Below are 18,023 nucleotides of genomic sequence, written 5' to 3' on the forward strand. Positions count from 1 at the left end.
GATTTGGTAAACCTCACATTTGAGTTTTATTCATTCAAATTCTACAACGCCATCCTCTCCTCCAAACCTCCCAACAATCCAAAAAGAAAAGAAAATATCTTCAAACATCCTACTTTGATCAAGAACATAACAGTCCAGTAAATAATATTATTTAAATTAAATAATACACATTAGTAATATCACTCCCCCTCCATCCCATTATAACTTCCTTGGTATATGGATCCAGTTTCAGTTTACACTGGGAATAATCATAGATTAGGAAGATCTCTGTGAACCATGTGTAATCTGAGGGGACGAGGTCTGTTCAAGGTTCAGTTCACACAGCAGTAAGACAGGTTGGTGTATGGTACATAAGCAGCCATAGAGATAAACACAGAGGTTCATAGACATGCAGTCTCCCTTGAGAACAGTGAGGGCATGAGGACAATAACAGTCCAGAGATACAGCTCAAATCCTGGTCTGGACTCAACTTAAGTATGTCAACTAAATTTATGGTGGATTTTTTGGTTGAAGAACCCAGCGAACAGAATTACTACCTAAAGTGAGGAACAATCGAATCGTCTCATAGGCGCATTCCATTTCATAAATGTTGTCATGGACACCTGCTCTAGAACTTGGTGTCTGGCGCCCAAGGCACAGATCTGATTTGATTGGCTTACAGCAGCTCTACAAGCTAATAAATGCATTTGTTTTGGTAACAAAAATACAAATTTTTCTCTCTTTTGTACATGATTATCTTTTCTTTTTTTCTATGAGCATTTGAATCAATAAATGTATTGATATTTCAGAATTCCAGCAGTTATCACAGCCATCCTATGATAGGTGGTAGTCTGGCACTGATAAAGCATGTCTAAAACTTTGGCAGTAGTTTCCCATTGAGAGAAATGTGAAAAAAAACTCAGATTGGCTTGTCCCAAAACCAATGACTTGCAACCTCCTCAATCCTAAACTTACGGGAAAGTGCCCATATTCCCTTCTGACTGAGGATAGTGAAGAAGAAGGGCACAGACAGGATGCAAGTTCATAGTATTGGTACACAGCCATGAACAGAAGTGTGTGTTCGGAGGAGGTGAAATGCTGACATTCACAGAGCAGGAGGATGGAACCATGAGGACTAGAACACACGTTGCCATGACGTCCGTGTTCCGCACAGGAGAGATCCAGCCTGTGGAGCGTTCTAGAAGGTTCGCACCATTCTCAGCAGCCCCAGGGTTCTAGAGCTGCTCCCCACAGGGTAAGCCTTTTACCCTCTGAGAGGATAAACATTCTCACCTCATCTCCTCCTCCTCCTTATCTCCCATTTCCTTTCTGCTTCTTGTTCCGTCCGGGCGTTCTGATTGGTTGGGTGACACCGTTGTCGGTGGGATGGGAAGTGTTAAGGGAAGGAGCCGGTTTGGAGGTGGCTGATAGAGGCTCTGCCTCTCCTTCTCCTGCAGACTTGAAGGGTTCAGCCAGAGAGAACTTAAGAGGACTGAGAGAGAGAGAGAGAGAGAGAGAGAGAGAGAGAGAGAGAGAGAGAGAGAGAGAGAGAGAGAGAGAGAGAGAGAGAGAGAGAGACAGACAGACAGACAGAGTAAGGATAGGGATAGACAGCCCACCAGTGGGGCTAGTCTGATCATGTGTGTGTGTGTGTGTGTGTTACCTGATGGGCGTGCGTGGGCTGCTGTTGTGTCTGCGTACAGGGCGGCTCCGGGGTTCGAAGGAGAAGCCCTCCTTCAGACTCTCCAGCACAGAGGGAGCCACGTACGTAAAACCCTGAAGTGAAGGAGTGGAATGAGTGACGGAGGGCAAGGAGGGAGGGAGGGAGAACCTACCGTAGTGACCGAGTTAGGAGTAAAGACAGCATGATATCCGAGGAGAACGGACTGGAAGAATGAAGGGGGGAAATGAAGGACGGTCTCACAGCAAAGGCGTGGTCGTGACTGTGGCTGAGGGACGTGTCATCCGGGCTGTCAACTGGGGTCTGGCGGGTGAAACGGGTGTCGAACTGACTGACGTCTTCATCTGACTGCTGCGGGCGGGCGGGGGATAGGGAAGGAGGGAATGATGGGAATAAGAAATTAAAGATATGGCTAACTTAGTTTTGTATAGCCAGGAACATGGAAAAATCAAAAAAAAAAAAATCTAATAATAATAATTGAAGTTACCAGTGATGGCTTGTATGGTGGCTCTACTCTCTTGTTGAGCAGGTCATCCCAGTTGATGTGTCTGAAGAAGGGATGTTTCTGTGAAAGACACAGGGACAACATTAGGCTTTGGACTTCTACGTGTGATTGTAGTGTGTGGTGTGTGTGTGCACTGTGTGTGTGTGTCACCTGTATGTCTGCACAGTCAGCTTTGCTTGAGCCGAGTCTCTGGCCTGGGCCCTTCTTGAGCAGCTAGGGAATGAGGGAAAGAGAAATAGAGCGATACAGATAAAGAAGGGTTTCATTCTGTGTTGTCTTCATCCCTAACAGTCTTGTTCCAGACACTGAAGAGTTGTAAGGGTTTACGTTATCACCTTCTTGAGCATGTCTCTCGCATCCAATGTGAGATAGGGAGGCAGGTTGATTTTACACTTGAGAATTTTATCTATGGTCCTCTTCCTGTTCTCTGCTGTGAATGGAGGCTGGGAAAACATCAATCGGAAGAAGGGATATAGAGGAATGGATGATAGACAACAGAAGTATGGAAGATAAGAAGATTTTTTCATATCGTGTCGAAGTATCTCCCTCCCCCTCACCGAGCCGGTCATCATGTCGTACATCAGAGCTCCTAGACTCCACCAGTCCACCGCTCGGTTGTGACCTGAACGAGTCAGGATCTCTGGAGCCCTGAGGGAGAAACGGACAGAAATGATTCACTGGAGGAGAAGAGAGAGAAAATATGGACGAAGCGAGACGTAATAAAACAAGGTCCGACATGCGGAAACAAGTCTGACAGGGAAACATGTGATATGGACACGGGGTGGTGCCAGACTCACATGTACTCTATGGTGCCACAAAAGGTGTGAGTGACAGCGCCGTCGTGGATAGACTCCTTACACAGACCAAAGTCTGTCAGCTTAATATGTCCTGAATGAGAGAAGACAGGTACAGTTAAGTATGATCCTAATTACAACATATCACACCTTAATACATTCCACATACAGACACACACACACACACACTCACTCAGACACACCCAGATAGACACACCCAGATAGACACATTCATACAGACCTTCGTGGTTGAGCATGATGTTCTCAGGTTTCAAGTCTCGGTAGATGATGCCATTTGAGTGCAGGTGTCCCAGAGCCAGGGTAATCTCGCCCAGGTAGAAACTGAACACATGCACACATGGTAAGGCATGTTTTCGACATACATAAAACGTATCTCAATTTGAAATCCTGGACCAGTGTTTGGAAAGACAAGCTCAAAGGGAGAGCTTCAGGATTCCTGAAGGACCAGGTGTGGGACTCCAGGTGTTGGACTCCAGGTGTGAGACTCCAGGTGTGGGACCTACCAGGCTGTGTCTTCCATGAAGATGCCCTCCTTCTCTAGCTGCATGAACAGTTCCCCACCTGCGAGAGGTGGGGAACAGGACAAGAGGGGTTTAAATTAATTAGGGGGGATGGGGGGGGCACAATAAAAGCGTATGGAGGAAACACATAAAAACACACTCCAAACCAGACACAGAAATCCTGTAGCCCACGTTTATAATACCCTTCCCTCTGTCTCCACTCAGGTCCCCTCCAGGGTGTTCCAGTGTGCTTCATGTTAGCATTTTGACCTAACCTCCCCTGCCCTCATCCTTGCTTCCAACCCCTCTAAAGCTACCTCCTCTCCATCCATCAACGCCCACCCCCCACTTACCGATCAGACACTCCAGTATGAGGTAGAGCTTGCCCCCGGTCTGGAAGGCGTACAGTAAGTCCACTATGAATGGGTGCCGCACGGTCTCCAGGATCTCTCGCTCAGCACGTGTGTGGGCCGTGTCTTTGGCGTTACAGACTATCTTAGCCTGACAAGGAGAGGGGGGAGGGAGAGGAGGGAATAAAGAAGAGGAAAAGGGAGAGAGAGAGAGAGAGAGAGAGAGAGAGAGAGAGAGGGAGGCAAAAGAGCAGGCCTGAGAGAAAGAGACTGACAAAATAGACTTAAGGCACAGATGAGTATTTGAATATAGATATCACGCTCAACTGACGAAGATGATAGATTGATAGAAGGTCAGGAATTTTTGGTACCTTTTTCAGGACCTTCATGGCAAATATTTTCCCAGTTTGAGGACCCTGAACTTTCCTCACCTGGAAGACCTGGATGTGGAAAAACAAAAGTGAAGATTATTTGACTGCCATGGAAACGCACTGCCATAAATGCCCACGTGTACGCACACACCTTGCCATAGCCTCCCTTTCCCAGTACAGTGAGCAGCTCAAAGCAGTCAGGACCGACTCTCTCATTGTCTCTGTTTACACTGATCAGCTCCACCTCCTCTGTACGACTTCTGAGAAGAGGAGACCCAGAGGACAGGAAAAAATATGGACGAAAAAAAAGAGAAGGGGATAGAGTAATGAAGGAGAACAAAAAAAAAGAGGAGGGGGGGTATAGATGGTGGATCGGAAGAGTAGTATCATCAGTTTATGTCACCAGCCACAGCAAAGATGATTAAAACTATGGCAATCGATAAAGAGTCAGTAGGTTTATCTTACTGGTCCGTTTCAGTCACAGTGAAGTCACAGACCTCATCCTATGGACAGTTAAAAAATTAGATTATTTTTTTTGCCAGAAATACACATTATATAACATGAAAATATATGTATCCCATGACTATGGTATTACGTAGTTGGGTACAAGTTAAATATTACGGAAGCAGCGTGGACATAAAAGTAGGAACTCTTATGAGGAAATAAAATCCTCCTGTTTGAGGTGCGAGGTTTACTGTAAATAAATCAGTAAGTTGGCCGTTGCCAAAACCCTACCTCTGCATCGCTCAGGTCCTCAGATTCAATATCAATATCGAAGACCCCGGCCATCCTGCGAAAATAATTCAGTCAGATAACTAAAGCTATATATAGATTTGGCTGATAATGTCTTGAAACTTTATTTTGCTTGCAAGATAGCATGGCCTTAGTTATGCGGGTGTCGCTATCTTAGCTAGCACAACAAGTACCTGTCAAATACCGGGCCAGGCATAACTTGCTAAACCACGCCTGGCACCTTGGGCTAGGCAGTCCAATTTATGTTTCGAAATTACTTATATCAATAAGTATGTGCTCCAAAAACTAACTTGCTAACCCGATTTAATAGAACGCTTTAATAATAATCTGTCTAGTCTGTGTAGCTAGCTACAAAATATAGCTTGTTTGCTAGCTAGCTGGCTAGCTAGCTAAATGCCTGACCTGTCTCTCTTCACTGCTGTGCAAGAAGGGTCACCGCCGTTAAACTTGATGCTACCATATGTGGCTAGCTAGCAAGTGTAATAGATATTGTGGTTAAAGTTTCAGCGAAGACAAGTTTAAACAAACAGACACAACAAAATAGTTTCAATTTTCTCCCGAGATGGTTCGTGATCACGACTGTCAACCGCTGACAGCTGGTTTGACAGCTAACGTTAGTGCTACTTGACAGCTAGCCAATGCCACGCTGGGTAAATCCTTGCTAGCTAATTTAACCTGAACATACCTTTATTCGTAAACCGAAATGACGTATGGAAATCCCTCGGTGTGATCCAACCTTCAGAGTACGATTTAAAGTTAAAACTGATTTAGAATCACCTTGCTGTCAACAATTTCAGCGGTGTCCTGTTGTCCACTCTAAACTAGAATCGGTGCCGTCTTGAGGTTGACTTGTTTATCTCTAATCTCGCTAAGCATGCAAGACTGAAACCTTTAGCCTCCTACGTCATCAGCCAAATCAGCGCAATGAAGAGCGAATGGCAAACGGAGTCTGTCAACTTCTCTATGAGGAATCGAAAAAAAAATCTTCCAGAGTAAATCCAAAAATCTTTTTTTTTGTCATAAACAAGCGGTCCATGTAGAGACCAAACCTGCAAACATCAGCACACATTTTCTTTGAAAGGAAAGTTCATCCTTTGTTTTTTTTCTTTTGTGACTCATATTTCTTTGTTAAAAGAGATCTAGGTCAGACCAGATAGGTTCAGGTTTGAAGGAAGTGGAGGTGTGAAAGTATAGGCATATCTAATTTGTGTGTCTGTGCACAGTGACATTTCCTGTCCGTGTAAAGACCAGAGACACCAACACATAAATGTCTAAGTGTAAGATACAATTGTTACTTTTGTTACTTTTGTTCTTTGTCTGTGTGTAGGGGAGATTATGGTACAGAGTCCCAGGAAAGTTACTTTTAGAATGTGTGAGTTTATGTTTATGCATGCATGTACAAGTTATTGTGTGTGTATGTGCGTGTGTTTCTAACACGGTTTCACGTTAAACAAAAGGAGGGGCATTTGAGAAAAACAGTGGGTTCTTTGGAGAACAGGAAATTGGTCTTCACATTATTCTAAACGCCTAAAACAACAACGGTTTAGACAATTTCACTCAACATGGAGATGCACGTTCTTTGGTTTTTCTGGATCGTCAGTAAGTAAATCTAATCGCAAGTAGAATCATTTGAATTAAAAAAAACTGTTCCTTAAATTACATTAAATTAAATACATTTTTGTCCTCTTACACAGGGGTCTGCTTCATGCCCATCACACTTCTGCAATTGGCCGCAGCTCAGACTGACGTCCTGGAAATTCAACTCGGTGATTCAGCCATCTTAGGTTTTCACCTTATTATCTACCCATCTAGTTCTTAAAATGTCAACTTTTCAGTCCTACATTTGCTTGGCTTTGCCAAGCTTTTCCAAACAAATGTTTGGCAAACATTTCTCACCCCTCTGCCTTCCTTTCCTTCAGAGTGTGAGATCTCCTACCACTCTGAGACCACTTGGCTGAAGCAACGTCTTGACGGACCACCACTGGTTGTGATCCAGTCTATCCTCGACGATGGTAGGATCTCCCATCGCCACCAGGCAGACGCCCGGCTCCAAACACAGATCAAGGGCCAGTCTCTGGTGTTGAATATCAGCTTCCTGGAGGAATCAGACCTGGGTCTGTACTACTGCATGGGGATGGAGAACAAGATATTGAAAGTTGGGAGAGGAAAGAGGCTGAAGGGTAGGTGATGATGAGTGGATGTCTAAGGGTGTGTGTGGTGGGTCATGTTCAAATTCTTAAAATGCATTATGACATGACCTATTGTTTTACACGTACACTACAACATTACGTATTGGGAGATTATATTTGATTACACAATTATATTTAAAATCATTTTCATTGCAATTTTTGAGTAAATTGTCAAATAGGAAATGTGTAAAATTATTATGATCACTGATGACAATAATGATCATCGAAATACAAATTAATTGTGATGAATCTGTGTTCTCTGGCCTGCCATTAGTTACATCCGGGGTCCAGACACAGATGGAAGGTAAGGAGACCCACCTCATGTCTCTACTCCCCCCCCCCATGTCTCAACCCTACCCCCCCCCCGCCCTGCCCCCCTCATCTCAATCCCCCCCCCTCACCCCACCCCCTTTCACTCCCCCAAACTGAAAATAGATGCGCTTGTTTTTACTAAATGTGATATGTTCACTTATATTTTGTCTATTTCCACTCATCTATTTCTTGTCTATCTTACATCGGTGCTTAGCCTACTCTGCTTACTCAACTGTTGCTCTTGGTGTTTGAGAGTGTAATGCACATTGTACATCCCATTCTGAGCATGCTGGTCCAGACACGGTGCCATCTTCCTCAGTCTCATTCTTACCCAACTTTCAGTGTCTTCCACAGATGTCCCAGGCACAGAAGGACTGGCCTTCTCCCACCTATATGCAGCCTTGGTGGGGGTTGGGGTGGTGGGGATGGTCCTGGCGGTTGTCATCACACACCTGAGGACAAAGAGTATGTAGTCGTCTGAGCCAACCTCCTCCCACCATCTATCAAACACACTGGATGTATTCCATGCTTCTTGTGTTTTGTTGTTTCAAGACACAGTTTATGCATTGCATGGAATGTTTGCCAGTACTTAGTTTAATTACTTAAGTATATTAATTAATTAATCGAATAAATAAGCACAATCTTATCTGGGTGCTGTGTAGACGTATACGGAGTGAATCTTGATTGTTGGCTTAGAATAGGTATGGTTGGACTTATTGAAAATTACTTTTCTACCACAATGCTGAAAATCTGTATTACTTTGTGTGTGTAATTTGCAACTGTTTCTTATACTATCACTTAAGTTTGTTGACCACGCACAATGGCTCCTAAACCTACTGGACTGAATTGTTTTGTTATGGTTTTGTTCTGTTTTGTTTAGGTTAAGTTTATGTTTTAAATCTAATTTGGATGTAATTGTTTATCTAAATTATTTAATTGTAATAGTCAATAGGCTTGGTCTATTATGTTGTGTATTTTTGCAAACTTCAAATTTAAATGTGATTTATGTTTATGATAAATGTTTTGTTACTGCTTTGTAGATCACCTTGTTTAAACGGAATAGTGAAGGAATGAACTAGCACGTTAAAGCGCTATAATATAATTTGTGTATCTTTATATTTTGTTTTATTGTACATTTTATTTAATTCTAATTCCACTTAGTACTGCTAGTTTATGTACCCTTAGTATAGATAGTCCACATATATACATTTTAGGTTCCTATATGTTTATTGAATGCACCTCCAACCAAAGCAAATTCCTTGTCTGTGCAAACTTTCATGGCGAATCAGTCCCATTCTGATTTATCTTCATATAATAGTGAACAAGGATATTATATCTTGGAATATCGTCTATCGTAGCTTTCCCTGGTGGTCTAGTGGTTAGGATTCGGCGCTCTCACCGCCGCGGCCCGGGTTCGATTCCCGGTCAGGGAACAACGTTTTTAATTCAAGCATGTGGGCTTGTACCAAATTGTTTACATCGATGTCTATCATTAATGTGTAAGCCCGGCTGGCGCTACCTGGGGCAGGATCGGCTACCTAAACTCCAATCTCACCATCCAATCAGGATACTAACTGTCCAATGTGGATTGGATTTAGGCCAATCACGTCATTGAGTGAGAATGGATACAGCCAATCACAGCGCTTCTTTCCATTGTGAGTCCGTTAGAAAACTTTCTGTCAGAAGAAAAGTCCGTTGGCTGTCACTACTACACAAACTGTTTACTGTCGGTACAAACCTACAAGAAAGCATCAAAGTAAGTGAACATTAATTTTATTTTCTACTTAAATAGGAATATATTGTATTACATCCGTCAGGCAAAGTCACGTTAACATGTTGTTGTCCAGTGTCATGTTAAACTTTAGTCACCTTAGCTAATATTAGCAATCGCTACTAGTATTACTGTACTGTACAGTAACGCTAATTTCTAATGTAATCGTGAGAGGAAACAGGCAGGATATATTCGCAATAATTCAAGTTAGTGTTAGTATCAGATTCAGATTAGTTAATTAGTTAACGTGCTATAGCTCTACGTCTATTACGTCTGACAAGCGGAGGTACTGTACAGTAGGTACTGTACTAGTAGCTAGCTACAGTACAGACAGTGCAGTACAGTAACGTACAGTAACCAACATTCAGTATTATAACTTGTCGACATTGCGGGGTCTGCTTACAGTACCTAGTTTAAACTTCTACGGTTTTAGTGTAAATATTAACTAGTCCTTTACTGTAGGCACTTAGCTACTTACATTCATTTAAAGTGGGTCTACCTCCAATGAATAATGGAATTCATAATGATCCTACAGTACCTGAAGCTTTGGTAAGAATGACAGTTGTCAATCATTGTAGATACAGTAAGCTGTTAAAAACTAAACAAAAACCTTTAGCAGTCTAGTTTGCTTATGTTACTGTACTTATGAGCATGCACAAGTTGGTTCAGCACTTCCATACATAGTTGTAACTACAGTTATTAATATGTCTCTGTTATTGTAGATGAGCACCAAGCCTAAGAGCCACAAATCCATGGGAGTTGGAGAGTGGATGGCGAGGCTGAGGGCATTTGCTGGCTCAGGGGTTTGGCCTGCTGGAGGAGGCAATAGACCTGCCCCAAGGCAGCGGAAATGGCATGACCTCTATCAAAAGGTAAAGTACTGCAAAATATGTGCTTATTACTTCTTACAGACATTAGACTGCAGGTCACTTGATGAAAAATGGTCAATACAATGGTGCAGATAATATCAGACAATGGACTGTACACTGAGTGACTCTGGCTGAATAACTATTCTGATTGTTTCAGATTGAGAAATGCCCCATGCAGGCCCGTGGTCAGACTGCCCTTTTTGGAGGGTCCATGGTCTGTAATTGTGGATTCCATGCTGTTAAGGTGATGTATAAAAAAAAAACATCGACTATCTTGCATCTCATGTCTCTTACAAGGCTGTTGCTGATACATTACATGACATGCTGTTGTTTTAGCAGACTGCCACTCAGCCACCTCAGGCACCACAGTCTGTGGCTTCAGACTTGCCCACTGGTGCTGCAGTCCAGCCTTCTTTCCTGCGGCCCCCTCTGAGTGTGGCAATGGTAAATCTTTTCTTGATTATTCATGTTTTATATAAATCATTTTGTATGTGCTGAATAACAAAATTAACTCTGTTTCTCCTTGCAGTTCACTAAATCACGCTTTGGTGGGTCACAGTCTGCCTCAGTGAAGCCCAATATTGTGGCGAGGAAGACCCCCAGCCCTGCTCCTCCTCCATCCTCTGTGAGGACCCCCAGCCCCGCTCCGCCTCTATCCTCTGTGAGGACCCCCAGCCCCGCTCCTCCTCTATCCTCTGTGAGGACCCCCAGCCCTGCTCCGCCTCTATCCTCTGTGAGGACCCCCAGCCCTGCTCCGCCTCTATCCTCTGTGAGGACCCCCAGCCCTGCTGTTAGCGCCAGCATGGAAGTAGCCACTGTGAGTACAGCGTCTCCTTTTTGTCTTGTTATGTTTCAAGTCATCTTGAGAGTAGCCTTTTTGAACGCAAAAAAAACATTCTTATTTGCTGTTGTCTCTCAAACAGGACGGGGCAGGAGAAATCCATCCAGCTGCTACTGGGGCGACAGCTTCTGTGTGGTTGCCGGGTGAGCTGAGCAAGTCAATCCCTGTGCAAGATCAGAGGTGGATTTCCAACACCCTCTTTCACTCCGGCAAACTGCGGCCAGATTTGAAGCTGTGGTACGAGCCCCCTGTTCCAGCACTGATTTATCATCAGACGCCAACACCCGACCGCTTCTTCACCCATCGGCTGATGGTGTGGATGCCCTACCGCCTGTGGAGGGTGAGGGTGTTCTGCCCAGCTTGTGGGAAGCAGTTGACGGGTGCTGGCATTCACAGGAGAGCTCGGAAGGTCCTTGACATCGACAGGTACTACCTAATGGTGACAGAGACACTCAGGTGCTCTGTGTGTTTCCTGACCACTCTGTCGACCAGTCAGACTGTCAGGGACCAGCTGGACCTGCCACACCAGAATCTGTTCCGGCTCATCCTGACCTGCAAGTGAGTAATGCATTTTTGAAAAGATGGTGATTGTGAAGCCTATAACAACTGACATTACCCTCCAATAAACATGTAACTAATCACTCCAACAATGGGCCTGTCAGGTATGCTTGTGACATTCGTGTCGTTCGGATGCTTCGGGAAAGGACCCTTGGCAACAGTCCAACACGCCTGGTAAAGCAGCTCAAGGAGAACCATGGGGAGGAATGGCTGACCCGGTTGGCACACTATCTTGGGGAGTGTGCTGACTTTGTGGATCGACCCAGTCTTTTCCCAGTGGTCTGCCAAGAGCCCCCTGAGCCCATCGACATTCCCACCAGTCGTTGGCTGTTGTCTGTGTATGGCAGGGACATCCTCTCCCGCATGGACCACATCAAGGCCAGCATCACATCCACGTTTGGCTCCATTTTAAAAATGGATTCAACCAAAAAGGTAATACATCATTTGACTGTGTAATTGTACATTACTGTGTACATTACCATGGATGTAATATATACTCATATAAACAAACAACTTTTGTCACATTCTAGATCACAAAGAAGCTGTCTGGCCATGGCAAGGGGACAGCTCTCTGGGTGACCTCCCTTGGGAACGAGGTTGGACAGATCCTGACCAGTGTCCTGACGGTGCAGGAGGGGCCGGGATTGGATCGCATGGTGTCTGGTGTGATGGAGCGGTACCGCCAGGCAGCTGTTCCACCCCCAGTGCTGCTGTATGTGGACTGTGGCTGCTGCAAAAGTGAGGGGCCGAGCAAGCTGCAGACCAGGTTTGGAGAGTGGCCAGACCTCCACATACGGCTGGACATCTGGCACTTTATGAGGAGGATGGCTATCGGCTGCACCACCGACGCTCACCCACTCTACCCCACCTTTATGGGATCGCTGTCTGCCTGCATCTTTGAGTGGGATTCAGGGGACCTCACTCTGTTGCGGCAGGCAAAGAGAGCACAGCTCAGGCAGGAGGGTGTGCCATCCATAACTGATCTTGTGGTGGACACCAAGATCTCCAAGATGGAGCTGAGCCTCTACTGCCGCAGGAAGACACGCGGCGAAGAGACCACCATCAGCCTCATCGACCGGCTGCTGCAGGAACTGGGGGGTGCCAGAGGTAGAGACCTCATGGGGGTGCCACTGCTGGACCAGGTGCGCATGGAGCACATCTGGCGTGTGCAGAAACACCACGTCAAGTGTATCCAGGACGTGCCAGGGGTACAGCTGTACACTGAGGTAGGAACCACCACCAAGGGGGGTGTCCTACTGACCAGGTACCGCTGTGCCAGGGGGTCCACATCCCTGGAGTCATTCCATTGCCACCTAAACAGGTTCATTCCAGGTTGGTGTCTCTCTTATGTATAATGTTTTCAATGATTGAATGTCTTTTTATGAAACCATTATTCAGATTCTAAAGCAAGACCTTTTTTTTATTGGCCGACATCATTTATATATTTTCTTCAGGAACCAGTGCAAACGCACTGAATTTCCAGCTGTACCTCCTGGAAGGCCTAAATAGGTGGAACCAGGATCGGGGGACTGCAGCAGTGACCAGCAAGCCATCGTCCCTCCTCACCTACTCCGGGGATGTGGCCCACTGTGTGAACACCAACAGCCTGAAAGTGTTTGGCCGGGCATTTGTGCCAACCTTCAGGCCACCTGCCAAATACACTGGTATGTCAAGCTGATATCTGGATATATAATACTGTTTGTGGGTTTTCTGTGTTCTAACTTAAACTTTATTTTTACTATGCCCATTACCAAAGCAAACCATACACTTACTTGCACATGATACAGATACACTACTCTGATATTAAACAGTATCTTTAAAGAATGCTACAAATACAGCTAATAATGTATGTGACTGTCTGTACTATTTTATAGGAGAGCTGATTGGTGTTGACTACCTGCTGAGTCAGACTGGGCAGTCTCTCAACGTGAACCCCGACTCAGAGGAGACAGAGGGCATGCTGGAGGATGTTCACGAGGGCGAGGAAGAAGAAGATGAGGGCTTCGAGGAAGAACCAAGTCTTGCTGTGTCAAGTCTCCTGGATGACCCAAGCTTCACTACTCCCACCCTGCCTCCTGCCTCCATGGCTGCTCCCACCCTGCCTCCTGCCTCCATGGCTGCTCCCACCCTGCCTCCTGCCTCCATGGCTGCTCCCACCCTGCCTCCTGCCTCCATGGCTGCTCCCACCCTGCCTCCTGCCTCCATGGCTGCTCCCACCCTGCCTCCTGCCTCCATGGCTGCTCCCACCCTGCCTCCTGCCTCCATGGCTACTCCCATCATGCCTTCTGCCTCCCAGGCTACTAACACCCTGCCTGCTGCCTCTCTGACTGCTCCCTCCCTGCCTGCTGCCTCCCTGGCTGCTCCCTCCCTGGTATCTTAAGAAAATCAATGTATCTGCGTTTTGTCCCACTTCACTGACCTTCCACTGTGATGCTCATTTTTGTTTATTTATTTTCAGGCTGTGGATGACTCTGGCATGCCGGGCTTAGACAGAGTTGACAGCTTGGCAGAGTGTTTGGTGGAGCTGAGGAACCAATCCTCTCTGGCCCTCACCAACCAGCAGGTCAATAACATTTATTGTCTTGCTACATTACCTCTGTGCCCTGCCAAAAATGTTCACACTTGCACATCTTTTTGTCTTCTCATGTGTTCTCTGTGTGTAGGTAAGCAACATTGTTGCTCTGTGGCAGAACCTGCTGGACTACGACCAGCAGAGGGTTACCTTTGCTGCCAGACACCAGAGCAGGCTGGACACAGGGAGGTTCAGGTCTCCAAAGAAAAGGCAGGAGTTCACTCCAGGGGTAGAGAGCATGAAGAGGCACGCACTCACCACCACTGCCCCACTTGCCCAATGGCCTGATTGCTGCCGCCTGATTGAACTGATCTTCGTCAGGCTCTGTGCCATCCATCGCTCTCCCAAGAAGAAGGGGACTGGCGCAGTGTCCAGATGGAATTTGATCCTGGATGACTACAGGAAAATCAGGCAGCGCATTTTGGCAAATGGGACAGTCATGCAGCAGACCACACTGCAGCTAGTGGATGTAAGCCACACCACCCTTGTGCAGTGGCACAACAAGAGGGTGAAGAAGCAGGACAACGCTGTGGTTATGCAGGGGCTGAACTTGCCCAGTCGCTTGTCTGCGGCAGCAGACCCACTCCCCCCTGCTAATGTGCGCCTTCCATCTGCGCTTCCCCACCCAGGCCCGGCTCTCCAGTACCAACTGCCCTGCAGCACCGTGGGCCAGGCACGGTTGAAGAGAAAGGTCCCGTCCACAGATGTGACACCGGTGGCTATAAAGATGCATGCTCAGCGTCAGCTCTTCCCTGCTCCACCCTCGGCCCCTCGTCTGTTGGTGCTGGCTCCGGTGACCTCACAGGTGCCTGTCTTCATCGCTGCTCCACAGGCCCTGGGAGGTATCTTCCCTGCACCTCCTGCTCCGGTCCGAAAACTAACCCGCCATGTACCCCACAACACGTGCAAGAAATGCGGGCAGTTCAGGACAGCCCAGACTGGACACAGTCAGTACAAAGGGACCGTGTACTGCCCCTCTGTAGAGGCTGTTCCCAAGGAGCAGTGGTTGGAGGACATGAAAAAAATGTAGATGCCCCTCTACCCCCCTCCCAGAGGCATGGACACTGGGCTAGTGCCCCTCTACCCCCCTCCCAGAGGCATGGACACTGGGCTAGTGCCCCTCTACCCCCTCCCAGAGGCATGGACACTGGGCTAGTGCCCCTCTACCCCCCTCCCAGAGGCATGGACACTGGGCTAGTGCCCCTCTACCCCCTCCCAGAGGCATGGACACTGGGCTAGTGCCCCTCTACCCCCCTCCCAGAGGCATGGACACTGGGCTAGTGCCCCTCTACCCCCCTCCCAGAGGCATGGACACTGGGCTAGTGCCCCTCTACCCCCCTCCCAGAGGCATGGACACTGGGCTAGTGCCCCTCTACCCCCCTCCCAGAGGCATGGACACTGAACACTTTAATTTTGTCAATAGTTCTGTTAATGTTTTCTGTTATTGTCTGTAGTTACTGTTGAATAAGTGAATGGAGGGATTCACTACTGTTCTGTATATATTTAAGTTAATGTCTGTAGTTACTGTTGAATAAGTGAATGGAGGGATTCACTACTGTTCTGTATATATTTAAGTTAATGTCTGTAGTTACTGTTGAATAAGTGAACGGAGGGATTCACTACTGTTCTGTATATATTTAACTTATTGTCTGTAGTTACTGTTGAATAAGTGAACGGAGGGATTCACTACTGTTCTGTATATATTTAAGTTATTGTCTATAGTTACTGTTGAATAAGTGAACGGAGGGATTCACTACTGTTCTGTATATATTTAAGTTATTGTCCATAGTTACTGTTGAATAAGTGAATGGAGGGATTCACTTACTGCTGTATAATGGCTTTGTGATGACTGAAAATAAAAGTTTTATCACAACAGAAATGTATTTTCCTGTGCTTCGTTTGTTTGTTTTGTGGATAAAGGTTTCTGCTAAATACATCAACTTAATTGTAAATATTATCTTAACAGTTATTAGTATCATCATTGTTTTGTTATTAACCAAACAGTGATTATGTGATTTCCAAGAATACAAAATAACCACTTGAATTTCTAGCAACAATTTAGCCAAACCAGAACCTTGGGATTAACTTTTATCCCATATATATGTCTATAGAAATAGAAATATAAGGTTTTAATTGTGATTCCTGATATACCTCAACATTTTAAAAACATTGGTGATGTAGGTATGGGCCATAAAAATCCCTTCCTTCCCTTTTTCTCTCCTTTTTTCTTTCTTTTTTCCTTTTTCCCCTCTTTTTTCCTCCTTTTTCTTCTTCCCCCTTTCTCCCCCCTCCTTTCCTTTCTTCCCCCCCTCAGGTAGACGAATGTTCGCCAGCTTTGGCGCAGTCGGTAGAGCATGAGACTCTTAATCTCAGGGTCGTGGGTTCGAGCCCCACGTTGGGCGATGACATTTTAGAAAGCTTCCTAGCTTCCTATTTGGTGTCGTGCAGAGGGGTTGCTGATACCCAAGAGTTCCCCACCCTGAATGATTTACACAGTTTCAATTCATTTATACGTAGTATAATAACTTCCAGAAACAGGTAAAGTCAACTTGGTTGGCCAAACATGAAAATATAATTTGGACCATAATATTGCACTAATTTAGTTAATATACAAGTTTATAATCAAATGGAAAAATACCTATATCGCACCTCAGTGAACTGGGTTTCACTTTGGAAGAAAATCGTTCTTGAGGGTACATTAAGAAGGTTTGGGAGTTGTGGCAGGGGCTAAAACAAAAAACTACCGCCCGAACAGGGACTTGAACCCTGGACCCTCAGATTAAAAGTCTGATGCTCTACCGACTGAGCTATCCGGGCTCTGACATGCAATGGTGTACATACTTGTAAGAACTATATATATATAAAATAGATACATATAAAATAAATACAAACGCGCAAACAGAACATTTAAGGTAGGCCTTCCTACTGTGAAGTAAATGTCCAGACACGAATTGCATAAATGTGATTCAATAAAAAATCACATTACATCATAGGATATATTATTGTAAAGGCTGTTGTTTAAAGACATTTCTATCGAGTGGTTCAGTTTTGGATGTAATCTATTCTTTAGAAATTGTTTGCCTATAATATTTAAGCCTTCAAAATTGTAATTCAACTATCAACCAACTAAAAGTTACTAACGGATATAATTTATGACTTGCAGCTTTTAGGGGACTGCACTAAATAACATGTGTCACCGAATCAACCAACCGACATCGTAATCACCGGATATAACAATGGAATCCGGGGACGAGGCTTCGTTATTTTTGGTAATAAATGAAAAAGATGAACAGGCCCCAGCGAGATTTGAACTCGCGACCCCTGGTTTACAAGACCAGTGCTCTAACCCCTGAGCTATGGAGCCGTATTCTGCTGCATTTTGTGCCCATTGACTAATAAAGATTACACAATATTACACAACATGATCTTGGCTGCGTTTCCCGAAAGCGTCGTAAGCCTAAATTGATCGTAGAATCCATCGTAGGACTAATCTTAGTTTTACGGGCCGTTCCCAAAGACATTGTAGCTAAAGTGTCTCTTGAAAATTCGTTACTCTTTAAAGCGCATAGATTACCGTACTACTTACGAGCATGTTTGGGAAACGCACGTAAGAAATATCGATGGTTTAGTCTTTTGCTCGATCGTTGCTACGATCCATCGTTATCGGGAAACGCAGCCCAAGTCGTTTTTGCAGTCGTAAAAGATGATTGATGAGCAATTACTTTATGTCACTGACATACGGCAATTCTTCCAGATGAACACGTTAAACTGAGAGCCAGGACGAGCGTTTTAATTTGGCAGTCAAAATAATTTCTGAACTCCTTCGTCTATTACATTATTTAAAAGATGTATAACAGTGTTTGACAATCAGAACTGGAGGCAATGTGCTATTTTAAGAGTACAAAACACTTTTCGAAGATTACAAACAGGTCAAGAAAAATAGTTCCAGCGTTATAC

The 18,023-nt window shown here is 45.2% G+C and overlaps 2 protein-coding genes, 3 non-coding genes and 1 gene segment (V, D, J or C); 3 read left to right on the top strand and 3 right to left on the bottom strand.

Annotated features, from left to right (window-relative positions):
* Positions 1-2: 2 nt before the first annotated feature.
* On the bottom strand, positions 3-5,872 carry LOC146236857 (ribosomal protein S6 kinase beta-2-like). Its single transcript, XM_084686325.1, has 16 exons — positions 5,640-5,872; positions 4,937-4,991; positions 4,667-4,704; positions 4,353-4,461; positions 4,202-4,270; positions 3,834-3,981; positions 3,484-3,541; positions 3,201-3,301; positions 2,963-3,053; positions 2,723-2,813; positions 2,501-2,608; positions 2,316-2,378; positions 2,148-2,225; positions 1,904-2,011; positions 1,643-1,755; positions 3-1,471 (listed from the first exon to the last, which is right to left on the bottom strand). Exons 2-16 carry the CDS (start codon positions 4,988-4,990, stop codon positions 1,291-1,293), a joined length of 1,410 nt encoding a protein of 469 aa, XP_084542451.1. The 5' UTR covers position 4,991; positions 5,640-5,872; the 3' UTR covers positions 3-1,290.
* Positions 5,873-5,896: 24 nt separating this feature from the next.
* On the top strand, positions 5,897-7,928 carry LOC146236858 (Ig kappa chain V-III region PC 2485/PC 4039-like). The segment is given in 5 exon segments: positions 5,897-6,553; positions 6,649-6,738; positions 6,874-7,134; positions 7,418-7,447; positions 7,798-7,928. Coding segments are annotated over 5 exon segments (549 nt in total).
* Positions 7,929-8,816: 888 nt separating this feature from the next.
* trnae-cuc (transfer RNA glutamic acid (anticodon CUC)) lies at positions 8,817-8,888 on the top strand. Its single transcript has one exon. It is a non-coding gene; the product is annotated as a tRNA-Glu (tRNA).
* A 139-nt stretch (positions 8,889-9,027) lies between these two features.
* On the top strand, positions 9,028-15,945 carry LOC146236860 (uncharacterized). 2 transcript variants are annotated; one of them, XM_084687833.1, is made up of 13 exons: positions 9,028-9,211; positions 9,949-10,098; positions 10,253-10,339; positions 10,435-10,539; positions 10,625-10,912; positions 11,019-11,494; positions 11,599-11,926; positions 12,025-12,826; positions 12,949-13,158; positions 13,369-13,865; positions 13,953-14,057; positions 14,158-14,535; positions 14,696-14,888. In XM_084687833.1, exons 1-13 carry the CDS (start codon positions 9,077-9,079, stop codon positions 14,747-14,749), a joined length of 3,615 nt encoding a protein of 1,204 aa, XP_084543959.1. In that variant the 5' UTR covers positions 9,028-9,076; the 3' UTR covers positions 14,750-14,888. The 2 variants fall into 2 exon arrangements, with proteins under 2 accessions (XP_084543959.1, XP_084543958.1); XM_084687832.1 differs by having other exon boundaries at positions 9,030-9,211; positions 14,158-15,945.
* Positions 15,946-16,810: 865 nt separating this feature from the next.
* Positions 16,811-16,883, bottom strand: trnak-uuu (transfer RNA lysine (anticodon UUU)). The gene has a single exon. It is a non-coding gene; the product is annotated as a tRNA-Lys (tRNA).
* A 474-nt stretch (positions 16,884-17,357) lies between these two features.
* trnat-ugu (transfer RNA threonine (anticodon UGU)) lies at positions 17,358-17,430 on the bottom strand. Its single transcript has one exon. It is a non-coding gene; the product is annotated as a tRNA-Thr (tRNA).
* Positions 17,431-18,023: the final 593 nt, after the last annotated feature.

Source organism: Hypomesus nipponensis, chromosome 22 (genome assembly GCF_054491055.1).
Source record: "Hypomesus nipponensis isolate SF chromosome 22, ASM5449105v1, whole genome shotgun sequence".
Taxonomy (NCBI): domain Eukaryota; kingdom Metazoa; phylum Chordata; class Actinopteri; order Osmeriformes; family Osmeridae; genus Hypomesus; species Hypomesus nipponensis.

Excerpts from the sequence above, each read along its gene's own strand:
- LOC146236857 (XM_084686325.1), bottom strand. The coding sequence starts at position 4,990 with ATGGCCGGGGTCTTCGATATTGATATTGAATCTGAGGACCTGAGCGAT. Across the intron at positions 3,054-3,200 it reads CATCATGCTCAACCACGAAG|GACATATTAAGCTGACAGAC; the intron begins GTCTGTATGAAT and ends TCTCTCATTCAG. Across the intron at positions 2,226-2,315 it reads CTGACTGTGCAGACATACAG|AAACATCCCTTCTTCAGACA; the intron begins GTGACACACACA and ends TGTCTTTCACAG.
- LOC146236860 (XM_084687832.1), top strand. The coding sequence starts at position 9,077 with ATGGATACAGCCAATCACAGCGCTTCTTTCCATTGTGAGTCCGTTAGA. Across the intron at positions 12,827-12,948 it reads CCTAAACAGGTTCATTCCAG|GAACCAGTGCAAACGCACTG; the intron begins GTTGGTGTCTCT and ends TATTTTCTTCAG. Across the intron at positions 13,866-13,952 it reads CCCTGGCTGCTCCCTCCCTG|GCTGTGGATGACTCTGGCAT; the intron begins GTATCTTAAGAA and ends ATTTATTTTCAG.